At 40.0% G+C, this 22,349-nt stretch overlaps 1 protein-coding gene across 1 annotated transcript in view; it reads right to left on the reverse strand.

Moving 5' to 3' along the window:
* The window catches only part of ulk4 (unc-51 like kinase 4), a 499,390-nt gene that overhangs the window by 309,550 nt on the left and 167,491 nt on the right, over nt 1-22,349 (reverse strand). The window contains exon 20 of the mRNA XM_028817917.2: nt 2,807-2,968. Within this exon, the coding sequence (XP_028673750.1) occupies nt 2,807-2,968 (162 nt within the window). The remainder of the gene's footprint in view (nt 1-2,806; nt 2,969-22,349) is intronic.

Consider the following 22,349-nt stretch of genomic DNA (forward strand, 5'->3'; position numbering starts at 1 on the left):
TTCAATCACCTGTTCTGAGGTCTGACTGTGGCACTTGACCAATCTGCTCGCATTTGCACGTGAATGAGGTGATTGGCTGATTGAGCAATCAACCTCGGAGTTGCACATGCAGAACCTGCACCCACCTGCAGCCTGCATACCCTGAGATATCTAATTATTTAAGATGTGCAGCGCCAGAAACTTCCCTCATCACACCCTTCATAGTGTCTTCGAGACCCAGTCCATGATTACTGTATGACCGGTGTGGGGTGGGGTCCCAATGACAGTCAAAAAACTGCAAAAACCCATTACTTTAACATGGCTTTCTCACGGCTTCATTTTAGTGTAACTCTGATGTTCTGAATATGCATTTAATGATCACTTTTTTATTATAACTCCACAATCCGTACTAGCCCCTACTTTTCTTTGCTGTTCTCTTTCCGGTTTTCTGTGGTGGCGATCTGCACTACCACCACCTACCTGATCAGGGCACCGTGATGTCCCTACATTGATGGATTGAAGGCCAGAGGTCCACATGACCATCACTGTCTAATTCTTCCATGTGGGGCCTGAAAACCATGAGGACTGATTGAGATCATTAATGTTAGGGGGGCTGGGTGGTCTCATGGCCTTGGAACCCCTGCAGATTTTGTTTTTTTTTCTCCAGCCCCCGTTTTTTTTTGTTTGTTTTTCTGTCCTCCCTGGCCATTGGACCTTACTTTATTCTTTGTTAATTAGTATTGCCTAATTTTTATATATACAGTCATATGAAAAAGTTTGAGAACCCCTCTTAATTCTTTGGATTTTTGTTTCTCATTGGCTGAGCTTTCAAAGAAGCAAATTCCTTTTAATTTATGACATGCCTTATGGACACAGTAGTATTTCAGCAGTGACATTAAGTTTATTGGATTAACAGAAAATATGCAATATGCATCATAACAAAATTAGACAGGTGCATAAATGTGGGCACCCCAACAGAGATATGACATCAATGCTTAGTTGAGCCTCCTTTTGTCCTCCTATAGCCTCTAATGAGTGTCTGATTCTGGATGGAGGTATTTCTGACCATTCTTCGTACAAAATCTCTCCAGTTCAGTTCAATATGATGGACAGCCTGCTTCAAATCATCACATAGATTTTTGATGATATTCAAGTCAGAGGACTGTGACGGCCATTCCAGAACATTGTACTTCTCCCTCTGCATGAATGCCTTTGTAGATTTCCAACTGTGTTTTGGGTCATTGTCTTGTTGGAATATCCAACCCCTGTGTAACTTCAACTTTGTGACTGACACTTGAACATTATCCTGAAGAATCTGTTGATATTGGGTTGAGTTAATCCGACCCTCGACTTTAACAAGGGCCCCAGTCCCTGAACTAGCCACACAGCATGATGGAACCTCCACCAAATTTGACAGTAGGTAGCAGGTGTTTTTCTTGGAATGCGGTGTTCTTCTTCCACCATGCAAAGCGCTTTTTGTTATGACCAAATAATTCAAATTTTGTCTCATTAGTCCAAAGCACTTTGTTCCTAAATGAATCTGGCTTGTCTAAATGAGCATTGGCATACAACAAGCAACTCTGCTTGTGGACTGAGTGCAGAAAGGGCTTCTTTCTCATCACCCCGCCATATAGATGTTCTTTGTGCAAATTGCACTGAATTGTGGAACGATGTACAGATACACCATCTAGAGCAAGATGTTCTTGCAGGTCTTTGAAGGTGATCTGTGGGTTGTCTGTCACCATTCTCACAATCCTGCTCATATGCCGCTCCTTTATTTTTCTTGGCCTGCCAGACCTGCTGGGTTTAACAGCAACTGTGCCTGTGGCCTTCCATTTCCTGATTCCATTCCTTACAGTTGAAACTGACAGTTTAAACCTCTGAGATGGCTTTTTGTAGCCTTCCCCTAAACCAGGAGACTCAACAATCTTTGTTTTCAGATCTTTGGAGAGTTGCTTTGAGGATCCCATGCTGTCACTCTTCAGAGGAGAGTCAAAGGGAAGGAAGCACAACTTGTAATTGACCTCCTTAAATACCTTTACATCTCATGATGGACACACCTGTCTATGAAGTTCAAGGCTTAACGAGCTCATCACACCAGTAATCAGCATTGAGCAGTGACAGGCATTCAAATCAGCACAATGACATGGGGACCCACATTTGTGTACAGCCAGTTTTTCACATTTGATTTCATTTCATACAACTAAATACTGCGTCACTAAAAATCACACCGCAGTACTCAGATGTTCCTAGGAAATGAAAGACACACCACTGTTATCTTTGTTGTTGAAAGGAGAGTCAATTATTATACAGGCTGTGAGGGGTTCCCAAACTTTTTCATATGACTGTATATTTTTTCATTTTTAATCTTGTAGAGCACTTTGAGCTACATCCTTTGTATGAAAATGTGCTTTTCAAATAATTGTTGTCGTTCTGACAGTTCAGTTATAGCAGAGCAATGTCGACTATTTGGCACTGTCACCTAATGACTCACCTTTCTTTTTGCCTGCAGCCCAGAAGATCGACGATGGGAGGACATCTGACGTCTCTTACGGTTTCCGCTCACCTGAACCCAACCCCTTCTGTCAACCCAGCCCGATAACCACCTCTGCCACCATTTTGTTTCAGTGTTGCAACGGACTCTCATTTGTAAAGGCACCATCGACATTTGTTGTCAAAACAATTTTTGCCGTTAACTCTACTATACAGAGATTGCCATCAAGAGCCTCAACCCTTCTTATTTCTTTATTTCTTGCAAGGGTGTTAGGAATTTTAGCATAACAAAATATTCAGTTATTAGATTTTGTCTTTTTTAAGGTGAACTCACCGAAATAGCAGTAACTCTTAAAGAGTCGACTGTAGAATGAGTGAAGAGGTACCACAGCATAAGTCCAATCTCCCCGGTGAGGAAGCCTTGTGCGTGATAAGAGACCGTCGTACAGACGTTCTCTACTATTTTGGCAGCTGTATGATTGACAACTGGTTCTTCCTGTAAAGAAACACAACAGTGTTAAAAAAAAGATCCAAAATATTTAAAATGCACTCATACAAATAGTTACATACAGTGGGTATAGAAAAGTATCCCCCCCTTCGAAATATTCCCATTGTTTTGCTTTACAGCCTTAAATGAAAACACACAAACTGATATTTCTACCCAGCTTTACATACTCAATGCAACCTGTAACACCCAAGATATCACAGCTACAGCTCAGAAAAATTATAAAAAATCACAAACAAGACCTACTGAGATGAATAAAGAATCACCCCCCCTCCCAATGTCAATGTCATTTTGTTGACCCCCCTTTTGCTTTAATGACAGCCTTGAGTCTGTTGATTCTTCTCTATCAGATTTGCACATCTACATTGTGTAATATTTGCCCCCACTCTTCTTTACAGAACTGTTCAAGTTCGGTCACATTGGCTGGTGAGTGTTGGTGGTCTGCTATCTTCTAATCCTTCCACAGATTTTCAGGTCTGGGCTCTGACTGGCCACACCACGACATTCACTTTTTTCTCCCTCAGCCACTGGATGCTTCAGGTCGTTGGCGTATTGAGAGGTGAACATTCTGCCCATCTTCAACTTTCTGGCAGAGGGTAGCAGGTTTTCCTCCAGAATTTGATGGGATTTTGCCCCATCCATTTTTCCTTCTACCCTAACAAGAGCCCCAGGCCCCCCCACACCAGGATGCTGCCCGCTCCATGCTTTACTGTAGGTATGGTGTGATGTGGATGGTGAGCTGCATTGGTGTACCGTTTGGTGTTGAGGCCAAATAGTTTGATTTTGGTCTCATCTGACCATAAGACCTTTTTTCACTTGGCATCAGAATCTTTAAGATGCATTCTGGCAAAGCTCAAACGAGCCTTAATGTGGCCTTTCTTGAGAAGTGGCTCTTTCCTTGCAACCCTCCTGAACAAGCCACAATTGTGGAGCACTTGTGAAATTCTTGTCACCTGCACACAATGACCACTCTTTGCCATCAAATCCTGTAACTCCTTCAAAGTGGCCATTGGTAGCCTCTCTTACCAGTTTCCTCCAGTTTGGAGGGACGGCCAGATCCAGGGAGGGTCCTAGTAGTACTAAGCATTTCTTTATTATGGACTTTATCACTCCTAAGGAGCTCAGTAAAGTCTTTGAGATTTTTTTGTATCCATCTCCTGCCTTATGTCTGTCCATAACTCTATCCCTGAGATCTTTTGAAAGTGGCCTGCCACCCATAGTCACTTGTTTTCTACCAAGCAAGGGAATGAATGCTCCTGGAACAGCTTCACTAATCACACTCATTACAATTGATCACAGGTGGAAGGAAGCCAGTAACCACAATGGAAATGGGCACTTACACCTGAGTGAGTTTAGGAAGGGGGTGATCCTTTATTCATTCCTTCTACCCTAACGAGAGCCCCAGGCCCCCCCCAACAGGATGCTGCCCCCTCCATGCTTTTACTGTAGGTATGGTATGTTGTGGATGGTGAGCTACATTGGTGTACCGTTTGGTGTTGAGGCCAAATAGTTTGATTTTGGTCTCATCTGACCATAAGACCTTTTTCCACTTGGCATCAGAAACTACGAGGTGCATTCTGGCAAAGCTCAAACGAGCCTTAATGTGGCCTTTCTTGAGAAGTGTGACCCTCCTGAACAAGCCACAACTGTGGAGCGCTTGTGAAATTGTTGTCACATGCACACCATTAATGACCACTCTTTGCCATTGAAAATCCTGTAACTCCCTCCCTTTTACCAGTATCTTCCTTGCTCTTCCATCCAGTTTGGAGGGACGGCCAGATCCAGGGGGGGTCCTAGTCGTACCAAACACTTCTTTATGATGGACTTTACTGTGCTCCCTGGGATTGATAAAGCCTTTGAGATTTTTTTGTCCCCATCTCCTGCCTTATGTCCGTCCACAACTCTGTCCCTGAGATCTTTTGAAAGTGGCCTGCCACTCATAGTTGTTTGCTGTCAGTTGCACTACCAAGCAAGGGAATGAATGCTCCAGGAACAGCTTCACTAATGACAAGGATTACAATTGATCACAGGTGGAAAGAAGCCAGTAACCACAATGGAAATGGGGGGCACTTGCACCTGATTGAGTTTAGGAGGGGGGCGATCCTTAATTCATCTCAATAGGTCTTGTTTTTGATTTCTTTATAATTCTTCTGAACTGCAGCTGTGGTATCTTTCACTTGGATGTTACAGATTGCATTGAGTAAGTAAAGCTGGAAAAAAATATTAGCTTGTGTGTTTTCGTTTAAGGCTGTAAAGCAAACAACATGGGAATATTTCGAAGGGGGGGGGGGTTCTTTTCTATACCCACTGTATATAAATACACAGCAATATGCATTCATTTATTTCTGTATTTATACTATACTAGCCAAAGTACCCGCCTTTGCCCGGGTAGAATGGGTTTAGGAAAGGCTTAAGTGGGTTTTTTTTTAAATGGTGACCGTGTTGTTATGGATGGCTGGCTGTCTCATCCGTCATCCACTCTGTCTCTGTCTCAATGTCTCTGGTCTCGTAAGTCGAACTCTTGCTCATTTTGAGTCCGAATGGATTCCAGAACTGCACTAACTCAAAAATGCTGTCATGTCGGACTCATCCTTTTAGTTCAAGGTATGCGGCTCGTAATGCTTAAATTATGCAGGAATTCTGACAAAGCAGGAATTAAATGACAACTTTTGATTCTCCACTGTGCTGCACTGCATGCACTTCCACGCTTGACGAAACCTCACACGACACCCCCTGCAAAAGCCTGCGATGTTACTAATCACATTACAGCACACAGAAGCAGCACACGCCGCCGCCAGGTTATGTAATGTTAAGCTCAGGTCATTCTGTCTGCTAGTCTGGTTTCACTGCAGGCCCTGGGTCAAAATTTTGGGTCCCTTACTTTGTCCATACAGGCCTTGAAAGCAAATAAGCAAAATGTGGTGCAGATCGGTGCAAAGAGAAGTCAAACAAAATGACACCAGATCAGTCAAAGGGCGTAGGACTGTAATACTTATTCTGAGCCAGCAGGTGGCAGTGGTGTGCTAAGTGTAGCACACAAGAAACGAAAAAAGAAAAACACTGGGACTCCCAGGGTCAAACCTTTGGCTTCTGAAGTACTCTGTCTTGTCCTTTTGGTCCCTGGGAGCAATTATGCCAAATTTGGTGCAGATCGGTCAAAGGGTGAGGAGTTGTGTAGGGAACATACAGACAGACATTCTGTTTCATTAATAAATAAATTAGGTATTGGAGGGTATTGGAATAGACATTTTTAGATGATTGGCCATTAGACCAGTGATGATGAAAGATAAACAGGTATTTAAAGGAAATTTTTATATACGAGGTGTGATCAAAAAGTGCGGTGAATGTTGATGCAGAGCACCAATCCAAGAGCAACGCAGAACAATTCAATGGCAGTTCTGACAGGTCCTTCCTAGAGCCAAGTTTGTGACAAGTTTCAAGTCGTTTGTGAGCCACTGTTGAGCAACGCATTAAGATGAAATTTTGTTTCAAATTGCAAAAAGCTCAGGAAACCCATCAGATGTTAAAATCGGTTTATGGTGACACTGCACCGACAGTTAAGACTGTTTACAAGTGGTTTGATCGATTTCATAATGGATCTGACTCGGTTGAAGATGAAAAAATTTGAAGATGACGTCCTTCAGCATCAATAACCGAAGAAAATGTTGATAACGGTTTCATTCTTCATCATGACAGCGCTCCTTGTCACACATCCCTTCTAGTACGATTGCACCTGATGACCACGATTCTGTTGACTCACTAACACAATGTCTAACTTCTATCTCAGAATGGATGAATAGTAACTTTCTCAAGTTAAATAAAGAGAAAACTGAAATCTTACTGATTGGCAATAATGGATACAATGAGGCTATTAGAAATAAACTGAATGCATTAGGATTAAAAGTCAAAACGGAGGTAAAAAGCTTAGGGGTACCTGTTGACTGTAATCTGAATTTTAAATCGCATATTAATCAGATCACTAGGACAGCATTTTTTCACTTAAGAAACATAGCAAAAGTTAGACCTCATATCATCGAAAGATGCAGAGAAATTAGTTCACACGTTTGTTTTCAGTCGACTAGATTACTGTAACGCACTCCTCTCAGGACTACCCAAAAAAGACTTAAAATCGTTTGCAACGAGAGCAGAATGCAGCTGCTAGAATCCTAACCAGGAAAAGAAAATCCGAGCACATCTCTCCAGTTTTGATGTCACTACACTGGTTACCTGTGTCATTCAGGATTGACTTTCAAATTCTGCTTATGGTTTATAAAGCCTTAAATAATCTCACCCCATCTTATATATCGGAATGTCTGACATCTTATATTCCAAATCGCAACCTCAGATCCTCAAATGAGTGTTTCCTTAGAATTCCAAGAGCAAAACTTAAAAGAAGTGGTGAGGCGGGCGGCCTTCTGCTGTTATGCACCTAAAATCTGGAATAGCCTGCCAGTAGGAATTTGCCAGGCTAATACAGTGGAGCACTTTAAAAAACTGCTGAAAACACATTACTGTAACATGGCCTTCTCATAACTTCACTGTAATTTAAATCCTGATACTCTGTATATCCAATTCATTATAATAACTATTCGTGGTGGCTCTAAAATCTGTACTAACCCCTACTCTCTCTTCTGTTTCCTTTTCCAGTGTCCTTTTGGTGGTGGCTTGTGCCACCACCATCTACTCAAAGCACCGTGATGTTCCAACAATGATGGATGGATTAAAAGCCAGAAGTCTGTATGACCATCACCAACACGTGACTCCACGAGAACCCTAACTACAAAGAGGACTATTTCATTTATGTTAGGTAGAATGCCCAGAGGGGACTGGGTGGTCTCGTGGCCTGGAACCCCTGCAGATTTTTTTTTTTTCTCCAGCCTTCTAGAGTTTATTTTTTGTTTTTTCTGTCCACCCTGGCCATCGGACCTTACTCCTTTCTATGTTAACTAATGTTGCCTTATTTTAATTTCTTATTTTGTCTTTTATGTTTCTTTTCTTCATTATGTAAAGCACTTTGAGCTACTTTTTGTATGAAAATGTGCTATAGAAATAAATGTTGTTGTTGTTGTTGACAATAAAAACATTACTCTGTGTCCGCACCCAGCTTATTCGCCAGATCTGGCACTGTGCGACTTCTGGCTGCTAATCTAAATTGAAAATGACCATGAAAGGCAAACGATTTCAATCCATTGAGAACATCCCAGACAGCCATGACAGCCCAACTAAAGACGCTCTCGAAAGAAAACTTCCAGAACGGCTTCGCAAAGTGGCAGGAGTGTGGGGAGAAGTGCATTCGAAGTGGAGGAGGAGAACACTTTGAGTGGGACTAGTAGTTGGAAATCTTTTACTGCAATAAACATGTCTTTAATAAAACATTAACCGTATCACTAGAGGTGAGCCCACCTGGCCCCACAAGTCCCTTGTCCATAGCTCATTCCACTCGCTATTGGTACATGGTGGATTTTTTTTTTTTTTTTACAATAATTACAATTTTATTTATTTATTTACTTTATTTTTTTTATTTTTACAATATTTCACACAGGGAGGACCCGGAATGCGAATTCACAATCTCCTTACTGTGAGATGGCTGCGCTACCACTGCGCCACATGCAGGACTTGTCGAGTGCTAACACACAACTGACCCACTACTGTTCTTAGCGGAATACGTGTATAAAAGGGTTTTTTTTGTTTGCCGCCTTCACGTTAAATTGGTTGTATTGACATGACAGTATCAGTGTTGTGTTCTCCTAATGAACACCAAAAAAAATGATATATAGATGTGTAGTATATGACTGATAGTGTTGAAGAAAAATGAGCACTGCATGAAAATGTTGTACGATTTAGCTAATCTTTCATATATATGAAAATGGATGGATGAGATATATTATAATTAGATAAACTTTAGTTGTCCCAAAAGAGAAATTAAAATTTTAAAGACGCTCAGGAGAAGAAAATAAAGTGTATCTTTTATAATAACCAAACCCCCCAATGCACATATGAACACGATACACATATGAACATCTGGCTTGGACAATGAGGGGCTGCTGCTGTCAATAACTGGCTTGTAGATGGCAGTGAGATGGTGAGATCTTTTTATTATTTGCGTTAAGAAGCAGCTGAACAGGCATACCTAATAAAGTGAAAGAAAGAAAGAAAGAAAGAAAGAAAGAAAGAAAGAAAGAAAGAAAGAAAGAAAGAAAGAAAGAAAGAAAGAAAGAAAGAAAGAAAGAAAGAAAGGACAAAGAACAGAAACAAAGAACGAACAAACAAAGAACAAAAGAACAGAAAGAAAGAACAGAAAGAAAGAAAGAAAAAGAATGAACAAACAGAAAGAAAGAAAGAACAAACAGAAACAAACAAACAGAAAGAAAGAAAAAGAACAAACAGAAACAGAAAAAGAACAGAAAGAAAGAACAAACAGAAAGAAAGAATGAACAAACAGAAACAAAGAAAGAAAGAACAAACAGAGAACGAAAGAAAGAACAAACAGAAACAAAGAAAGAAAGAAAGAACAAACAGAGAACGAAAGAAAGAACAAACAGAAAGAGAGAAACAAAGAAAGAAAGAACAGAAACAGAAAGAAAGAAAGAAAAAGAATGAACAGAAAGAAAGAATGAACAAACAGAAACAGAGAAAGAACAAAAGAACAAAGAAAGAAAGAACAAACAGAAAGAAAGAAAGAAAGAAAGAAAGAAAGAAAGAAAGAAAGAAAGAAAGAAAGAAAGAAAGAAAGAAACAAACAAAAAGAACAAACAGAAACAAACAGAAACAAACAGAAACAAAGAAAGAAAGAATGAACAAACAGAAACAAAGAAAGAAAGAACAAACAGAAAGAGAGAAACAAAGAAATAAAGAACAGAAACAGAAAGAAAGAAAGACAAACAAAACAAACAAAAACAAAGAACGAACAGAGAAAGAACAAAAGAACAGAAAGAAAGAAAGAAAGAAAGAAAGAAAGAAAGAAAGAAAGAAAGAAAGAAAGAAAGAAAGAACAAACAGAAACAGAGAAAGAACAAAAGAACAGAAAGAAAGAACAAACAGAAACAAAGAAAAAGAATGAACAAACAGAAAGAAAGAAAGAAAGAACAAACAAACAAACAAACAAACAAACAAAGAAAGAAAAACAAACAGAAACAGAGAAAGAACAGAAAGAATGAACAAACAGAAACAAAGAAAGAAAGAATGAACAGCGAAAGAAAGAAAGAACAAACAGAAAGAGAGAAACAAAGAAATAAAGAATAAACAGAAAGAAAAAGAACAGAAAAAGAAAGAAAGAAAGAAAGAAAGAAAGAAAGAAAGAAAGAAAGAAAGAAAGAAAGAAAGAAAGAAAGAAAGAAAGAAAGAAAGAGTATTGTGCTTGTGCGACTCTTTGAAGGAAGCCTTTGTAAGGTATTTGTTTAATAAGGCTAACATTTGCACCTGAGACTGGTGTCTGGCGTTTGGGGGGCTGCAGTGCCCCCTACTGGTCACACAGTGGGAGATCAGGCCTCTGTTCTACTTGTGTATCATGTGGCCCTAATAAAGTGGCATTTCACAATAAAACAATGCAAACAAAAAAAAATCTTGCCTAGAAAATGTTTTTTTTTTTCCTTCTACTCCAACCCCCCCGTGCCGCCCGCCTCAAGGCCCACCAGCATTCAAATGGCAGATCAATTTCAAGAACCTTAATGAGAAGACAGGAGGAGGAAAAAAAAAAAAAAGGAAACCTGCAGTGATTTTAAAAAGCATTCCCAGCAGGAACAGAAGAAGACGTCTCTATTTGCACAAATGTGTCAGCCAAAACTGAGCGTTGCACATTTCCACGCTAACCTAGCGCAGGTATACTGTAAACCTCTCACAATGCCTGCTGTTAAAAACACCGGCGATCAAAGGCAAGTGGAAAACAATCACGCGGATACGCTGAGATATAAACGGAGCGACCGCTGCCTGCTGGCCGGCCTGCCTTGTCCACTTCAGGCTGGTGACAGAAGGACCCCTGGACTTCTAGTCATTCGTCAGAGTGGTGTGTGGCTGGAGATGCTGAGGTCTGTCATATTTTTCAACCTAGCGGATCGCATTTCTGGGATGTCATGTACACTCCAGCTTGTTTTTTATTCTTTTGTAAATAAAAAAATAAAGCATTCTGTGGATTTGCATACCAAAAACATAAACTGAAAAAAATCAATAGGGTGGTCACGATTTGGGGGAAGCACTAGAGATGACAACACTGCAGAAATTGCATGCGTGGAAAAAACACTCTGATAAAAACATAATCTGTCGAGATCGCCCGGAGCAGAGTCCACATGCGGGCTGCGAAGAAGACAGCCTTTGCTTAAAACGAGGCACGCCGGGGCTGGTGGGGCCAGACCCTAATTAGCACACAGGGGAGCGCAGCAACACCAGCTTTAAGTAGCTAGAAAAAGGAGTCTATTAGCATTAACAACGTGAAGTCGGGCTTTTTCTTATGAAAATGCTGCCATTTAGAAAGTACAGCACACTTCTGTTATTCCTCTCTCCTGGGACTCAGAAGAATCACATTTGAAAATTAGGCTTGCTGCTTAGATGGCCCATTAATCATGACATTTTTAAAATAAAAAGCTGCATTATGCACGATAAGAGCAGAATGGCAAACTTAAACGCATGTATTATTTACAATTTCAGCTGCATTAAAAAAAATAATAATAAAATAAAAAGCATAAATTTAATTAGCTAACCCCTTGTTTCTGGAAAAGAAAATGCCTTACTCATTATTCAAGGGAAATCTCGAATTATCTGGAAAGCACTCAATGCTATTTATTATTATTACCAGGCTTATTTTAACTTCACCTGTTTGTTGTCTGGTGCAAATCTTGTAATCGATATTTAACCCACTTCCTATTGTCCAAATGACTTGAAATTTTGCACACTTACTCATTTCTGGTGACAATACATGAATCAGTAATCATTTTCACTAATTGATCAGATAATCCATGTTAATTATTTTTTAATAAATTTTCATATGAAGAAGAGTTCAAGATTTCACCAATAGATGGCGCTAGTAACAGATAGAAATATTAAAGGAAGTGTTAAAATATTGATTACAAAATTATACTAAAACAAACCCAAGACTAAAAAGTTGAAAATAATAATATATACTGTATATAAAATAATACTTTTTTTAAAAACCACACTTAAGTTAAAAAGTGTACTAAAAAGTAAAAAATAAGTCTCTCATACATTACTTATAAAATAAAATCGTGGGCGCTTTTCATCAATCACATTCAAAAAACACTTCTTAAAATCTTATAAAATAAAAGGTGGGCACTTTTGCTGAGTGATGTATGAGAGACTTATTTTTTACTTTTTAGTACACTTTTTAACTTAATATAAGTGTGAATTTTAAGAAGTATTTTTTTTTTATATATGCAGTCGATTCCGCTTAACTGGGCCACCAGTTAATTGGGGCAGCCAGTTATTTGGGCCAAATCTCAAGGAACGAAAACCAAACTAATAAACTAATATATCATTTAAATGCTTAATTGGGACAGTAGCAGACGTGTGCTGCCAGTCAGTCATCCATTGTTGCCCGTCGAAGAAGCATGAGTAAGTTCGGCTAGCACAATCTTAGAGTGGAGTAGCACGTGTCTGCTTAATAGTCGTCACCACTACCGTAGCGTATTCAGTTACCCCTACACCACCTTGCGTGTACATATAACGTACGCATAAACTTGTTTTTTGTCGATTTTATTTAAAAACTAGCAAAATACCCGCACTTCGCAGCAGAGAAGTAGTGTGTTAAAGAGGTTATGTAAACATATATATACATATCTACATATATACATATCTACATATCTACATATATACATATCTACATATACACACATATATATATATATATATATATATATATATATGTAGATATATATATATATTATATATACATATACACATCCACATATATATACACATATCAACATATATACACACATACATAAACACACACATATACATATACACATACATACATAGTGCGTTGTAACACGGGCTGTGATTGTTACATGGGAGGGAGACGACAAATCACAGCTTCCCGCTTTCTAATCAGGCCTGTGATTGGTGCTTTGACTGATGCCCAGATCCCATAGTATGTCCCCTTAGGAGAGGCGTTAGGCGAGTGTAATTGAATAGCGGTGCTGCAAGTTTAGCTTTACACCTGTTTTTAAGGCTTATTGACTGAAAGGGGCGTTCATGAAAAAACTTAGGGCTTTGCTACAGGATACACCCTCCACAAGTTAAGGAAGTAAAAATAAAGGTATATATTTCTGTTTTATTTAAACCTTTTAAGTTTGTATGCGGGCAGCATGGTGGTGCAGTGAAAGGTGCCAGTTAGGAGACCCAGGTTCGCTTCCTTGCGTGGAGTTTGAATGTTCTCCCCGTGTCTGTCTGGGTTTCCTCCGGGTACTCCAGTTTCCTCCCACAGTCCAAAGACATGCAGGTTAGGTGCATTGGCGATTCTAAATTGTCCCTGGTGTGTGGGTGTGTGCGCCCTGTGGTGGGCTGGCACCTTGTCCAGGGTTTGTTTCCTGCCTTGTGCCCTGTGTTGGCAGGGATTGGCTCCTGTATTTAGGATATAGCGGGTTGGATAATGGATGGATGGACATTTGTATGCATAGCCCCATTTGCCCGTTTTCGTTTTTTTTCTTTCTTCAGTAATATTTCAGCAAACCCGGAGCTTGTCAGTTCAAATCCTGGTACTGACACCACTGTGTGACCCTGAGGAAGTCACTTCACCTGCCTGTGCTGCAAAAAACCAAAGTAATATAACAAATTGTACCTCAGATGTTGTAAGTTGGTGGAATAAAGGCATAAGTCAAATAGATAAATATGTATTATACACATAGGAACTATTCATTTCTTTTCAGTTAAGTCATCTGCAGCAAACCTTTATAAATGAGGGTTTCTCCTTTTTAGATAGTGCAAACTGTTTCTTCTTCATTGACGTTTTCTCTTGGAGAGCTTTTTTCATTTCATTGAAAATTAAAGCAGCAGCTGCCAAAATATGTAGCTTTCTTATTAATTTTTCAACATTGTGTAAAATAACTTTATAAAGTAACATAAAAGGTTTAAATACTGGTTATCCTTTTACACTAAAATATTACTACAGAGATACAAAAAAAGTAAAATGCATATGTTGTTTTTCTTTAAGGAGATTAAATATTACTGAAGAAAAAAAAAAAACTAAAACAGCCAAATGGGGCTATGCATACGAACTTAAAAGGTTTAAATAAAACAGAAATATATACCTTTATTTTTACTTCCTTAACTTGTGGAGGGTGTATCTTGTAGCAAAGCCCTAAGTTTTTTCGTGAAAGCCTGTTTCAGTCAATAAGTCTTAAAAAGAGGTGTAAAGATATTGACAATAAGCTACGCAAACCCACCAAGACATGGAATCGTTTAAATCAAGGCGCGAGTCGAAAAACACCATCCCATACTATTAGTTAACGATTAACACATTTCTATATGTATTGTAAGCATACAATACAACTGATAATATGTTGCGCTTATTTATCTGGTGTACCGACATTTTTGCGCGTTTAACGGCTGAAATCTAACGTGGTTTGTGCCTTTCAGAATGAAAACAGTTTGCATTTACCTTTTTAATAAAAAGTGAGCTTTTAAGCCTGAGAAATCACCCCGTAAATGCACACGTTTAATTCTTTATCTCTTCAAACAACTGAACTATCCAGAACATGTCAGGCATACATCCAGCATTCAAACTATGTATAAAAAGCACAACTGTTAAAGGAATTCAGTATTTCTTAATTGAAAATGTTCCTTTAATCGTCAACATGTCTCAATGAGTCGTTCTGGTGGTTTTACTTGACATTTTGATATTCTGGTTAATTGTGTTTGCAGTTGAGATGTTCTTTCCTGATTTATACTCGTTTTCTCGTTAATATTTGTTTCGCTGGTGTTAGTGTTCTGATTAGAGGTTATTGGTCCTTTGATGTCTTGATGGTTTCTTCTTAGAACAGCTCCTATTACGCAATTCCATCATATACTGGTCTATTGTTTCTCCGCTTTTCTGGAAACGTAAAAAAACTTGTGCCGCTCAAACGTCACATTGCGCTTTGGGTTGCAATACGTTTCGAATTTTTCAACTATTTTGTTCAATTTCATATTGTCTCCATCTTCTTCAAACTGAAAATTGTTATACACCTCTAGCGCCTTTTCGCCAATTACATGTAGAAGCATAGACGCTTTCATTTTTTCACTTCTCCTATCTGCTTCAATCGCAGCAAGATACAACTCGAATCTCTGTTTAAATCTTCTCCAATTTTCAGCTACATTTCCCTTTAACTGGAGATTTGGTGGGGGCTGTAACCCTAACATATTTTTTTTTCTCTTTTGCTAGAACGTCTTAGCGCTTTCTGATCACGTTTTCGGGTTACTCACAGACACGCGACTCGTTCAAAAGCTGAACCTCTTCTTCAGATTCCTCTTCCAATCCGCCACTTCTGACACCTTGTAGTGATCTTGTTAGTTTCGTAGTTTAATCAATACACAGGATTGAAAGATATAATAACTTTTTAATAGACAGACTTTAGAGACATTTACTGTACAAGTTACTACTTGTTCTTTAGTTCACGCCCATTCTCCTACTTGCATCGGCATTCACAGGCATTACTAATCATTCTGTTAGTATCCCTTAATAGACCTTACTAATCAACTATCATTACAAAATCCAACGTGGTTTGTGCCCTCCAGAATGAAAACAGTTAGCATTTACCTGTTTAATAAAAGGCGAGCTTTTAAGCTTTAAGCCTGAGAAATCACCCCGTAAATGCACACGTTTAATTGCACGTGTTAATATTTATGCTTACACAGTATTAAAAGACACTCAAAAATTAACGTCATTTACCTTCGTTCCCGCGTTTGACTCGTGCTGTAAATCTCTTCCTTGTTTTTAGTTCAAGTGATTACGTAGGAGGCGTGATGATGCGATATGTGACTCCGCCTCCTCCATTAGAGTATATGGACAAAAAACAGGTTCCAGTTATGGCCATTACACGTAGAATTTCGAAATGAAACCTGCCTAACTTTTGTAAGTAAGCTGTAAGGAATGAGCCTGCCAAATTTCAGCCTTCCACCTACACGGGAAGTTGGAGAATTAGTGATGAGTGAGTCAGTCAGTGAGGGCTTTGCCTTTTATTAATTACCCTAAGTTCTTGTCAATAAGCCGCGGCTTATCTAAGGAAAAAAGTTGTGAAAATGAAAAAATAGAATATCGGCTTATACATAAGTCCGGCTTATACATCCATCGCGGGGGTTGCGTTCCAGAGCCACCCGCGAAATAAGAATATCCGCGAAGTAGAAACCATATGTTTATATGGTTATTTTTATATTGTCATGCTTGGGTCACAGATTTGCGCAGAAACACAGGAGGTTGTAGAGAGACAGGAACGTTATTCAAACACTGCAAACAAACATTTGTCTCTTTTTCAAAAGTTTAAACTGTGCTCCATGACAAGACAGAGATGACAGTTCTGTCTCGCAATTAAAAGAATGCAAACATATCTTCCTTTTCAAAGGAGTGCAAAGCAAGCAGTCAAAAAAAAAAATCAATAGGGTTTTTTGGCTTTTAAGTATGCGAAGCACCGCCGGTACAAAGCTGTTGAAGGCGGCAGCTCACACCCCCTCCGTCAGGAGCAGGAAGAGAGAAGAAGAGAGAGAGAGAGAGAGACAGATAAAAAAAATCAATACGTGCCCTTTGAGCTTTTAAGTATGCGAAGCTTCGTGCAGCATTTCTTTCAGGAAGCAGCTGCACACAGCCCCCCTGCTCACACCCCCCTACATCAGCACAAGAGAGAGAGAGAAAGTAAGTTGGGTAGCTTCTCAGCCATCTGCCAATAGCGTCCCTTGTATGAAATCAACTGGGCAAACCAACTGAGGAAGCATGTACCAGAAATTAAAAGACCCATTGTCCGCAGAAATCCGCGATATATATTTAAATATGCTTACATATAAAATCACAATTTAAATGACCGCTACGCGCTCGTGTTGACTCGGCGACGCCCAGAGCAGAAAGAACGCGCTCCGGCTGCTCCAACCGCGCCATGCGGGGAGTGAGAGAGACGGCAATATCTCACACTCTCTCCCCCCTTAAAGAAATTAAATGGGCGCGAGTGAGACCACTGACCTCCCTCCCTTCTATTAGTTATAGGTTATAGTACGTTCGGGTTATCCATGAGTCCGGCTTATCTATGATACGATTTTATTTTAAAAATTCGTATGATTTTTGGTCTCCGGCTAATACATGAGTCCGGCTTATAGACAAGAACTTAGGGTAGTATAGATTTATAACCCTTGCCAAGATGTCAAGAAATTATTTTACATTTACAAGTAAAATTGCTTTGCTGGATAAAATTAAAAGCTAGCCATTTAGAATACATATAGATCAATCATCAATCAACAAATCATCTGAGTTTCCATTATTTCTTATGGGGAAATTCACTTTGATATACGAGTACTTTGGACTGCGAGCACGTTTCCGGAACGAATTATGCTCGCAAACCGAGGTTCCACTGTATAATGTAAAAATCCGATATCCCTCCCATGGTGATACGGATGTGAGAAATCACATAAGAGAAAATAGCTTTCTTTAATGACGATTTATGCGGCATAACAGATGAGGGAGCCAATGACAAGCCCATGTGAGAGTCTGCCATTTTTGTCGCTGCGCTGGAAGGATTTTCGGGATCGGATGATGATATCTTCCATCCGTCCGTCAGCTTCAAAGGTGTGCCGGGCAATGTCCCAAGGCTTTATACTCTTTCTCCATGTGCAGGCCCTTACTTAGGTAAATCATGCCATTCCAAATAAGGCAAAGAGAGGATTCAATTTCATGCACACAGAAACAGTACAATGGCCATTTTCGTAGTTGTCCTTTTCGTGTCTTCTAATGCTTGTCTAGCAGTTTTAAATGATGAGCCCCTGTGTGCTAAATCTGGCCTGTACATGTGCGTGGATTTATAAAATATTTTTTTTGTACAGAGCACAGTGACATTAAACTTATATTCTTATTCCAGGTACTTAAAGGCTTCTGATACAAGCCAGTTCCAAACAGCCATACTTCAGACCAATAGAACACCTTCACACGTTGCCCTCCAAACCCAATGTTAAGGTAAAGCTTGGCAGTTAGGCAGCCTGGCATTCCTGTGGGGGTTGAGTGGGAGTCCTGCAGAAAAATATTAGCCAAACTTGTTTGAGGCGCTTCCCCCAACCCTGTCGTAAAATTACAAAGAGACTCAGTCCTAAAAGGGGTTCTTAAACCATCAAACCATTGCTGTTATTATCAATATTGTAACACTAATATTACATCGCTTTATCTAAGTTACCAATAAAGACATACAAAATATTTATCAACTTGTGTGCAAAATTTCACATCACAACACAGAGTAATTAGTTTTATTGCAATAAACAATAACACGGACTCAACCCAATTAAGCCAAACTGAGCAGAGCCCTGAACAGGCCAAAAATCACAGTTTCCATAATCATTTCTTATCATCTTGACCTCGTTTGAAGCAATGCTGTCTATTCTGGCTCACTACTCCAGCTGGCTTCTCACGGGCCTTTCCTGGCCACCAATATTTTCTGCATCTCGTCATTCAATACCATTTTCAGCTTCCCTTATTTCTTAGCCGACCTTCAAACAGCAGGTGTTCCCCCTTCTATGTCCTTAGACAGTTTCTGTACCTCATTCTCTTCCTGCTCTGTCTTTGAGTTACTCAATATTGGTGATTTTACTCTGAGCCTAAAAGAAATATTGCAAAAGTCTTTAACTATCTGCTTGACATGTCTAATTCACACTAAGTTTAATGCTTATACGTAGAAGCTCTTAATTACTTTTAGGTCTACTTATGCTGATACATGACTTTTTTTTTTATTTTCCATACTCACCGATTAGGAAAAGGGTTAGAATGAGAAGTTCCACTGGGTTCACTTCCCAGGTCCTCCCTGCGTGGTGTTTGCATGTTCTCCTCGTGTCTGCGTGGGTTTCCTCCCACAGTCCAAAGACATGCAGGTTAGGTGCATTGGCAATCTTAAATTGTGCTTGGTGTGTGCGTGTGTGTGCCCTGCAGTGGGATGGCACCCTGCCCGGGGTTTGTTCCTGCTGGCTGGGATTGGCTCCAGCAGACCCTCCGTGACCTTGTGTTAGGATATAGCGGGTTGGACAATGACTGACTGAGAAGTTCCAGCCACTGTGGCCCTCCAGGACCGGAGTGGGACACCCCGGACTTAAACAAATAAAAAGCAGCCAATGTTCAAATCATTTCTGTCCTTTTTTTTTAATCCCCATTTTGGGTTCGGTTCATTGGTAGGCGGGGCTGTGATGGGTCGGGTCGGCGTCATGCTCCCTGCTCCATCCAATCATTGATAGACATAAACCGACACGGCTGTATAAGATATGCCTTTAAGGCCGGGTTTATACTTCACGTGACGTGACGCGACGTGTGCTACAGCGGATGCTCCTGCTACGCAAGCGTTTTACTGTTCATACTTATTGCGCTTACTTTACGTAAATCTGGAAAAACGTAAATCTACCTATGTTAGGTAGAATGCCTAGAGGGGGCTGGCTGGGTGGTCTCGTGGCCTCGGACCCCCTGCAGATTTTATTTTTTCTCCAGTTCGTTTGTTTTTTCTGTCCTCCCTGGCCATCGGACATCACTTTTATTCTATGTTAATTAGTGTTCTCTCATTTTAATTCTTACTTTGTCTTTTTTCACTTTCTTCATCATGTAAAGCACTTTAAGCTCCATTGTTTATATGAAAATATGCTCTAGAAATAAATGTTGTTGTTACCGCTTAGAATTAAGGCCAAAAAGTTCTATCTTGGTCTCATCAGACCAGAGAATCTTATTTCTCACCGTCTCAGAGTCCTTCAGGTGTCTTTTAGCAAACTCCATGCGGGCTGTCATGTGTCTTGCACTGAGGTATGTGTGGAGACAACCAGGCACTGCTCATCACTGTCCAATACAGTCCCCACAGTGAAGCATGGCGGTGGCAGCATCATGCTGTGGGGGTGTTTTTCAGCTGCAGGGACAGGACGACTGGTTGCAATCGAGGGAAAGATGAATGCGGCCAAGTACAGGGATATCCTGGACAAAAACCTTCTCCAGAGTGCTAAGGACCTCAGACTGGGCCGAAGGTTTACCTTCCAACAAGACAATGACCCTAAGCACACAGCTAAAATAACGAAGGAGTGGCTTCACAACAACTCTGTGACTGTTCTTGAATGGCCCAGCCAGAGCCCTGACTTAAACCCAATTGAGCATCTTTGGAGAGACCTAAAAATGGCTGTCCACCAACGTTTACCATCCAACCTGACTGAACTGGAGAGGATCTGCAAGGAGGAATGGCAGAGGATCCCCAAATCCAGGTGTGAAAAACTTGTTGAATCTTTCCCAAGACGACTCATGGCTGTATTAGCTCAAAAGGGTGCTTCTACTAAATACTGAGCAAAGGGTCTGAATACTTAGGACCATGTGATATTTCAGTTTTTCTTTTTTAATAAATCTGCAACAATTTCAAAAAATTCTTTTTTTTGTCTGTCAATATGGGGTGCTGTGTGTACATTAATGAGGGAAAAAATTAATTTAAATGATTTTAGCAAATGGCTGCAATATGACAAAGAGTGAAAAATTGAAGGGGGTCTGAATACTTTCTGTTCCCACTGTATATTATACTGTATATATATATATATATATATTAGAGTAGATCTGTATAACATTTTGTCTTTTTTAGCTGCTTCAGTGCATTGCTTAGTCAACAAAAGTGCTGCATCAAAATGAACCCCTAAATCCTTTTCAGAATTCCTGTAACTCAGAGTCTCCCATCTTGCATTTATATTTAACATTCGTTTGCCCACGTGTACACCACTCTGCACGTTTTTTTTTTTTTTCGTTTTTTTTATGCATTGTGCTATTCTAACCTGCATTATGCTATTCTTCACCTGACTATTCATGGACGCAGCAGTTTTTCATAATGGAATCAGGAGAAAGAGCAACATCAGGGAAAGCAATCTCAAGTCATAACCAAGTGAACAAGAATATAATCCCTGAATGTAAGGCAAAAAGTAGTGAAAGATGGGAGTGAGAAGATAGAAACTAGGGCAGAGTGGTGGCTCATAAGCTTAGGATCTGCTGCTGGCTCAAACCCCTTAACTTCCAGAAGGGATCCTACTCTGTTGGGCACAGAAAATTGCTCCAGGGGGTGCTGTACAATGGCTGACCCTGCACTCTGACCGTCAAAGGTCATGTGAAAAGACAGTTTGTCCTCAGGGATTAAAAATGTAAAAAGTATAACAAAAAAGTCTAATGCATGTAGCTAGGTCAAAACAAGAGAGATAAATCCTAGTCAGAGACAGAAGACCACATTCATACACTGCCTGGCCAAAAAAAAAAAGTCGCCACCAAAAAAAAAGGTCACACACTCTAATATTTCGTTGGACCGCCTTTAGCTATGATTACGGCACACATTCGCTGTGGCATTGTTTCGATAAGCTTCTGCAATATCACAAGATTTAGTTCCATCCAGTGTTGCATTAATTTTTCACCAAGATCACAGTCTACAGTAGGCACTAGGCATGATGGGTGCATCACTTCATCTGCCTCTCTTCTTACTCTGATGCGCCCATCACTCTGGAACAGGGTAAATCTGGACTCATCAGACCACATGACCTTCTTCCATTGCTCCAGAGTCCAATCTTTATGCTCCCTAGCAAATTGAAGCCTTTTTTTCCCGGTTTGCCTCACTGATTAGTGGTTTTCTTACGGCTACACAGCTGTTCAGTCCCAGTCCCTCGAGTTCCCTTCGCATTGTGCGTGTGGAAATGCTCGCTCTTTCACTATTAAACATAGACCTGAGTACTAATGTTGTTTTTCCTCGATTTGATTTCACCAAACGTTTAAGTGATCGCCGATCACAATCATTCAGGTTTTTTTTCCAGCCATATTTCTTCTTCGAAGACGATGGGTCCCCACTATCCTTCCAGTTTTTAATAATGCGTTGGACAGTTCTTAACCCAATTTTCGTAGTTTCTGCAATCTCCTTAGATATTTTCTCTGCTTGATGCAGGCCAATGATTTGACCCTTCTCAAACAGACTAACATCTTTTCCACGACCACAAGATGTGTCTTTCGACACGGTTGTTTAAGAAATGAGAAGCAACTCATTGCACCAGTTGGGGTTAAATAACTTGTTGCCAGCTGAAAGATAATCGCCCATAAAGTAATTATCCAATAGGAGGCTTGTACCTATTTGCTTAGTTAAATCCAGGTGGCGAATTTTTTTTTGGCCAGGCAGTGTATTACCAGGCTGAAGTGACTCGGGTTTTTGCCGTACTGTGACAATTC

Source organism: Erpetoichthys calabaricus, chromosome 13, assembly GCF_900747795.2.
Source record: "Erpetoichthys calabaricus chromosome 13, fErpCal1.3, whole genome shotgun sequence".
Taxonomy (NCBI): Eukaryota; Metazoa; Chordata; class Cladistia; order Polypteriformes; family Polypteridae; genus Erpetoichthys; species Erpetoichthys calabaricus.